General features: G+C 41.8%; 1 protein-coding gene across 1 annotated transcript in view; it reads right to left on the bottom strand.

The window, feature by feature from the left end:
• Window positions 1-7,807, bottom strand: part of snx17 (sorting nexin 17) — an 84,591-nt gene that overhangs the window by 68,070 nt on the left and 8,714 nt on the right. The window contains exons 2-3 of the mRNA XM_043675217.1: window positions 6,979-6,993; window positions 6,325-6,328 (exon numbers count right to left, since the gene is read on the bottom strand). Coding sequence (XP_043531152.1) covers window positions 6,325-6,328; window positions 6,979-6,993 — 19 coding nt within the window. The remainder of the gene's footprint in view (window positions 1-6,324; window positions 6,329-6,978; window positions 6,994-7,807) is intronic.

The raw sequence follows: 7,807 nt of genomic DNA, 5'->3' as shown, positions 1-7,807 counted from the left end.
AAGATCATATGTCGCAGTTTGAAATGTGATAAGACCATTTCATATTTGAACTCAGAAAATATGACCAGCCTGAACAGCATTAAGTGGACAGGGCCTGGGAAATGAATATTCAAGGCTACACGTGCTATCGTAAGGACAGACTGACGGGCAAAGGGGGTGGGGTGGCCATGTTGGTAAGGGATGATATTCAGTCCCTTGGGCGAGGGGGACCTAGAATCAGGGGATGTAGAGTCAATATGGATAGAGCTGAGAAATTCTAAGGGTAAAAAGACCCTCTCGGGAGTTATCTATGGGCCCCCAAACAGTAGTCTGGATGTCGGATGTAAGTTGAATCTGGAGCTGAAATCGGCCTGTCGCAAAGATGTTACGACAGTTGTTATGGGGATTTCAACATGCAGGTAGACTGGGAAAATCAGGATGGTATTGGACCTCAGGAAAGAGACTTTGTGGAGTGCCTCAGAGATGGATTCTTAGAACAGCTGGTGCTGGAGCCTACCAAGGAGAAGGCAATTCTGGATCTGGTATTGTGCAACGAACCAGAATTGATCAGGGACCTCGAAGTGAAGGAGCCATTGGGAAGTAGTGACCATAATACAATAAGCTTCAATCTTTAATTTGAGAGGGAGAGGGTACAATCTGAAGTGACAATATTTCTGTTGAATAAAGCGAACTATGGAGCTATGAGGGAGGAGCTGCCCAAAGTTCAATGGTGCAATACCTTAGCAGGGATGACAGTGGAGGAACAATGGCAGATATTTCTGTGTATTATGCAGAAGATGCAGGATCAGTTCATTCCAAAAAGGAAGAAAGATCCTAGGAGGAGGCATGGGTGGCCGTGGCTGATGAGGGAAGTTAAGAAACATATAAGTTAAAAGAGAAAAAATATAACATAGCAAAGATAAGTGGGAAAACAGAGGACTGGGAAGCTTTTAAAGAACAACAGAGGATCACTAAGAAGGAAATACGCAGGGAAAAAATGAGGTACGAAGGCAAACTGGCCAAAAATATAAAGGAGGATAGTAAAAGCTTTTTTAGGTATGTGAAAGGCAAAAAAATGGTTAAGACTAAAATTGGGCCCTTGAAGACAGAAACAGGGGAATATATTACGGGGAACAAAGAAATGGCAGAAGAATTGAATTGGTACTTCAGATCTGTGTTCACTGGGGAAGACACAAGCAATCTCCCTGAGGTAACAGTGGCTGAAGGACCTGAACTGAAGGGAATTTATATTTGCCAGGAAGTGGTGTTGGAGAGACTGTTAGGTCTGAAGGCTGATAAGTCCCCGGGGCCTGATGGTCTACATCCCAGAGTACTGAAGGAGGTGGCTCAAAAAAAACATGGATACGTTGGTGATTATTTTCTAGAGTGCAATAGATTCGGGATCAGTTCCTGCGGATTGGAGGGTGGCTAATGTTGTACCACTTGACTAATCTTCTTGAATTTTTTGAGGATGTAACTCTGAAGATGGACGAGGGAGATCTAGTAGATGTAGTGTACCTGGACTTTCAGAAAGCTTTTGATAAAGTCCCACATAGGAGGTTAGTGAGCAAAATTAGGGTGCATCGTATTGGGGGCAAAGTACTAACTTGGATTGAAAGTTGGTTGGCTGACAGGAAACAAAGAGTAGTGGTAAATGGCTCCATTTCGGAATGGCAGGCAGTGACCACTGGGGTGCCGCAGGGATCAGTGCTGGGAATGCAGCTTTTTACAATATAGATTAATGATATAGAAGATGGTATTAGTAATAACATTAGCAAATTTGCTGATGATACTAATCTGGGTGGCAGGGTGAAATGTGAGGAGGATGTTAGGAGACTACAGGGTGATCTGGACAGGTTAGGTGAGTGGTCAGATGCATGGCAGATGCAGTTTAATGTGGATAAATGGATGGTTAGAAGAACAGGAAGGAAGATTACTACCTAAATGGAATCAATTTAGGTAAAGGGCAGTACAAAGAGATCTGGGTGTTCTTGTACACCAATGAAGGTAAGCATGCAGGTACAGCAGGTACTGAAGAAGGCTAATAGCATGCTGGCCTTCATAACAAGAGGGATTGAGTATAGAAGTAGAGAGGTTCTTCTGCAGCTGTACAGGGCCCTGGTGAGACCACACCTGGAGTACTGTGTGCAGTTCTTGTCTCCAAATTTGAGGAAAGACATTCTGGTTATTGAGGGAGCGCAGCATAGGTTCACGAGGTCAATTCCTGGAATGGCAGGACTACATTACGCTGAAAGTCTGGAGCGACTGGGCTTGTATACCTTTGAGTTTAGAAGACTGAGAGGGGATCTGATTAAGACATATAAGATTATTAAAGGATTGGACACCCTGGCGGCAGGAAACATGTTTCCGCTGATGAGTGAGTGCCGAACCAGAGGACACAGCTTAAAAATACGGGGTAGACCATTTAGGACAGAGATTAGGGGAGACTTCTTCACCCAGACAGTGGTGGCTGTGTGGAATGCTCTGCCCCAGAGGTCAGTGGAGGCCCAGTCTCTGGATTCATTTAAGAAAAAAAAGAAGAGTTGGATAGAGCTCTCAAGGATGGTGGAATCAAGAGTTATGGAGATACGGCAGGATTAGGATACTGATTAAGAATGATCAGCCATGATCATATTGAATGGGGGTGCAGGCTCGAAGAGCAGAATGGCCTACTCCTGCACCTATTGTCTATTGTCATTAGCATATCATCCTCTTTCTCTTCCTTTGTAAAACATCTCAGCCAAGTGTGAAGCTGAAAACTCACCAAAAGTCATCTTTACCACTCAAAGGACTTCCAGACAGGATTTGTTGGCCTCTGTTCCACCGTGGTCAACAAAGGGATTGCAATCAATTACAAATGGTAGGGGGAGGTGATGGTCTAGTGGTATTATCTCTGGACTGTTAATCCAAAGACCAAGGTAATGTTCTGGGGATCAGATTCAACAGATGGTGGAATTTAACTTCAGCAAGAATCTGGAATTAACAGTCTAACGATGACCATGAATCCATGATCAATTGTTGGTAAAAATTCCATATAGTTCACTAATGCCCTTTATGAAGGGAAACCTCCATCCTTACCCGGTCTGGCCAAATGTGACTCCAGAACCACAGAAAAGTGGCTGACTCTTAACTGTCCTTTGGACAATTAGGGATTGGCACTAAAGGCTGACCCAGCCGGTGACACCCTCATTCCCTGAATTCATATTAAAAAAAAGTTCTAGGAAGATGTGGCAGTGCCAACAGCTTATGTATGCAGAATAACTCCAGAATCAGAACATAATTTGGCACAAGCTGCGAATCCTTAGTTTTTCATGATTTTAACTATTACTCAGTCAAAATACTTTAAAGTCGAAAACTCCAATTTTTATACTTCTGTGTCTCTTCTAAAGAAGGGTAGATATTTATGTTTGCATAATTCAAACTGGTGGAAATAATCTTTACATCTTTGTATGACTAAAGATCATTTTGGTAATAAATCAGTTATTTACTGCTGACTAAAAAAAACTTGACTGACTGGTTACTAATACGAACCCTGACAGAGTCTAAGACCTACGTAATTGCCAATCATGGAATCCCTACAACGTAGATAGGTGTCAGTCATCCCATGGAATCTGGACCAACCCTCCAAACAGCATCCCATCCTATCCCTGTTACCCTGCATTTACCATGGCTAATCCACCTCGCCTGCACATCTTTCAACTTTGGGAGGAAACTAGAGCACGTGGCAGAAACCCACACAGACATGGGGAGAATGTGCAAGATCCACACGGTGATTTGAGGCTGGAATTGAACCAGGTTCCTAGCCGGAGGCAGCAGTTGAACTACCAAGCACTGAGCTACCAAGCCACCCATATCGACCACCTGCTCAAACTTTGTACTTATGACCAGCAAGGAGGAGTGGGACGAGAATAGGAAACAGTGCACCCTTTCCAACCTCGGCTGTAACAACATTCAGTGAATATTCCCACGTACCATGTTTAATATTTTTGCCGACATACAACTCTGCAGCTTGAATAGCACAGCATACTCTTTTGAAATATGCAGAAACACTTCTAGCTCTAAGTTTTATCCACATTAAAGAAAAGACTCGAATATTTTTTCTACCACAGATGTTAAAAGCTAAATAGTCTGCAATTGGCTAATTTGCTGTCTCTCTTTTTCCTAATACAGGCACTGCATTGTCCACTCTCCAGCTAGCCAGCACACATCTACATTCAAATGAGCTCCAGACCAGGATCAGCTGGAATCTCTAGGCGACTGTTTAAATTGAACGAAAGCTGTGCGCTTTAAGCCTATATCGACCTTCTTAAAGAAAAGCCAAAGGATTTGATAGACTTTCCTTATATGCCCAATCTCAACATCGTCAGGTCAACTGTGCAAATCAAAGATATCTCATTTTGGGTGGGCAATACCAGGGATATTCAATAACCAAACATTTTTTCCATCAGCATGCAGATTTTATTTGAAGATCATTTGAAAATAAGTTTCAGTTGTCTTCAAAGCTCCACCTACACACAAAAACACAGCCTTTTTCATTCAGAACGATGGGCTAGTTGGATTTCACCACTAACAGAGAAGCTATACAACTGATCAACAGAAGCAATGCTTACAAAGACTTGAGTGTAGCTGCCAACTCTTCCCTGCCCTAGAGATATGGGTCCCACCCTACTTGCATTAACTTTCTAGGAACATAATACAAAATACAATGATGAAATTAAACTAAAGGAGTTTTTTTTTGCATGGCATTGTAATTTAGCTGAGTACTTTGTAGCTTTCTTGCAATGGGGGAAGGGGAAAAAAAACAGTTTTAGTTTTTGAAACTCAACGTACTTTTATATTAGTTTCAACATTACCATCATTACTATACTCTGGTCCCCAAAAGTTTTTCATTTTGTTTTTTTGCAGGATCAAATGGAATACAGGTTTAACTAATCCACAGAGAAAATTTTTTTTAAAAGTAAGTGGCAAAGTGCAAAAGACAAATTGCCCTAGACATCATTAATCTAGACATCTGGTACACAGAAGATAAATATTTCCATCCTGTTATTTTGGCTCATAAACATTAAGTCTTGGGGAAGTGTAATTCTCACAATCATGGTGTGGGAGCACAAAAAAAAAGTTCTTCAAACCTTTTGAATCTTTTTCAAAGCCCATGATCTTCTTAGAAGATTCAAACTCCAGGTCTTGCCCTAGCATCATGTCACTCTGCAGGACCAGTTCTTCAGGCCCATTTTGTTCACAGCCATCCTCTGACTCAACTGCAGAATTAAAATAGTTCACTGTTCAGTCAACATCACTGTACAAATATTCAATTATTTTATTACTTTCAAGCATGGTGGTCATCCATTTTGAAATATAGACTGGTTTGATGCAAAACCTGACTTGTTATTTAGCAGCTCCAATATGAACATTGCCAAGGCCTTGCTACTGGTGGACAGGGATTGGTTCAGCATCCAAAAAGTTCTGAATAGAACTGAAGTCATATAAATGGACAAACATTCCACTTCTGACCTTTTAATAAACTGAATTTGGTTCTGCCAAGGAAATTTCTCTGAAGAACTTCAGTCAAGTCCTGAGCTTATTGACCAGCCTATAACAATCACTTTCCTTTGTCTGAAATCTGTTTCCACCCACTGGAGAGTTCATCCTGATTTCTTTGGAATTCAATTTTCCTAGGGCTCCTAAATGACACACGAGTCAAATGCAACCTTGATGTTAGCCTTACCTCCAGAATTCAGCTTTTTTGTCCTATTTTACCGAGGCTGGAACGGGGTTCTGGTGCAGAGAGACTCTATTGGATTCCAAACTGAGCACTGGTGAGCAGAATAGTGACAATGAGAAGTGAGAGAGAAGAATGATAAGGCAGGAATTGGCTTAATTGGATTTGTCTTTTTTGTTACTGATAGGATGGACCTGGGCCATTGGGTAGCTGTACAGGAACAACTTGACTACAGGCGAAACTCATTCTGGAGCACAAGTCTCCAGAACTACAATGAGATGTTGCTTGCGCCCATAACTTCAGATATATTTAGTGCCTTCAGCGATTTCTTAATACCATGTGAAGTGAATCAAATTGCTGGATATCTGCAATGCAGGAAACCTTGGAGGAGTTGGGAAGGGGTCCAATAGAATTATCCACTCAACACCTCTTGCTAAAGGCAAATGCTTCAGCCTTAACTTTTGCATTGCTATGTTTAACTCCAACTGAATAAAGCCCAATAACATCAGATAGGATGCAAAGGTGATCCAGCAAGGCAAATATCATGTTGGCTTTTACTGCAAGGGGCATGGAGTACAGGAATTTAAAAAAAGTCATGCTGTTATGTTTTTGGGTTTTGAGGAGACCACACTTGGTGTACTGCGAAGAGTTTATGTCTCTGTACATAAGGAAGATTCGCACTAGTTTTCTGGGATAAAGGTGTTGTCCTCAGACTTCTTTTGAAATGATTTGTTAAGAGGATGTGGGAATCACTGGCTAGGCTGGCACGTGTGGCCCATGCTTAATTGCCCTTGGTAATGTACTTGCTTGACAAAAGCATTAGTAGACCAAGCCTATATTCACTAAAGTTTACAAGAATAACCAGTTATTTCACTGGATCAGAAGAATCTGAGATATTGAACTGGATAGATATTAAAAACTAAAAATAGGCAGCATAGTCTCAGGATAAGAGTTGGCCATTTGGGAGGAGGAGAATTTATTTTACTCAGTTGTGAATTTTTGGAATTTTCTACCTAGGGGCTGTCAAGACTCAGTCACTGAGAACATACATGAACTTTTGAAGCCTCTGTAAAGGAACTAAGGGATATGGGCATGAGATTGAAAGGTGGTGTTGACATCCAGAATTATTCATGAACTTAGCGAAAGACATAGGCTCAAGTGGTCATGCCACCTGGCCCCAATCTTTTAATGCTCTTTATTATTAGCATATGCAAAAACCATCTTCATGCTTCAGGTATCATCAGTGGCATCTAAATTGTGCACAGGAGATATCCAAGGACTACAGTGGATCTTTTCTTGATTATATGTTTTTGGAGATAAGTCTCTTGATGAAACTTAAAATATAAGCCATAGCTATTAATTTAACCTGGGGCAGTGTTTGTAGAGGAATAAGACGGTGTTATTTTCTGGGTCTGTAGATTGTGAAGGAGCAAAAATGGCCTTTGCAGTGATATGCACTTCTTGTCAGATGTGGGAGTTTAAAGAGAGTTTAAGGGTTACTGCGGACGATATCTGCCATAAATACTGTTGGATGCGAATCTGATCAGATCGGTTGGAGAGACAGATAGAAGCGATGAGGATTTTGCAACAGCAACAGTATGTGATGGATGGCAGTTTTCGGAAGAGGGGAAAGTCTTAGATACAGTCACATAGATGGGTTAACTCCAGGAAGGGTGAGAGGTCGGCACTTCGGGAGGAGTCTTTTGGGGATATACCCATTTCAAACAGGTATGCTGTTTTGGAAAATGTAGAGGGTGATGGATTCTCGGGGGAACATAGCACGAACAGCCAAGTTTCTGGTATTGAGACTGGCTCTAATGCAACAAGGGGTACGTCGGCTTCCAAGAGATCAATTGTGTGAGGGGAGTCTGTAGTTAGAGGTACAGACAGACGTTTCTGTGGCCAGCAGAGAAAAAGCAGAATAGTGTGTTGTTTCCCTGGTGCCAGGATCAAGGATGTCTCAGAGAGGGTGCAGAATGTTCTCACGGGGGAGAGGGGCCAGCAAGAGGTCATTGTCCACATTGGAACCAATGATATAGGAAGGGAAAAGGTTGAGATTCTGAAAGGAGATTACAGAGAGTTAGGCAGAAATTTAAAAAGGAGGTCCTC

The sequence above is a fragment of the Chiloscyllium plagiosum genome, chromosome 3 (assembly GCF_004010195.1).
Source record: "Chiloscyllium plagiosum isolate BGI_BamShark_2017 chromosome 3, ASM401019v2, whole genome shotgun sequence".
In the NCBI taxonomy this organism is placed as follows: domain Eukaryota; kingdom Metazoa; phylum Chordata; class Chondrichthyes; order Orectolobiformes; family Hemiscylliidae; genus Chiloscyllium; species Chiloscyllium plagiosum.
The sequence above is the reverse complement of the archived record's forward strand: the minus strand, read 5'-3'. Positions and strand labels throughout refer to the sequence as shown.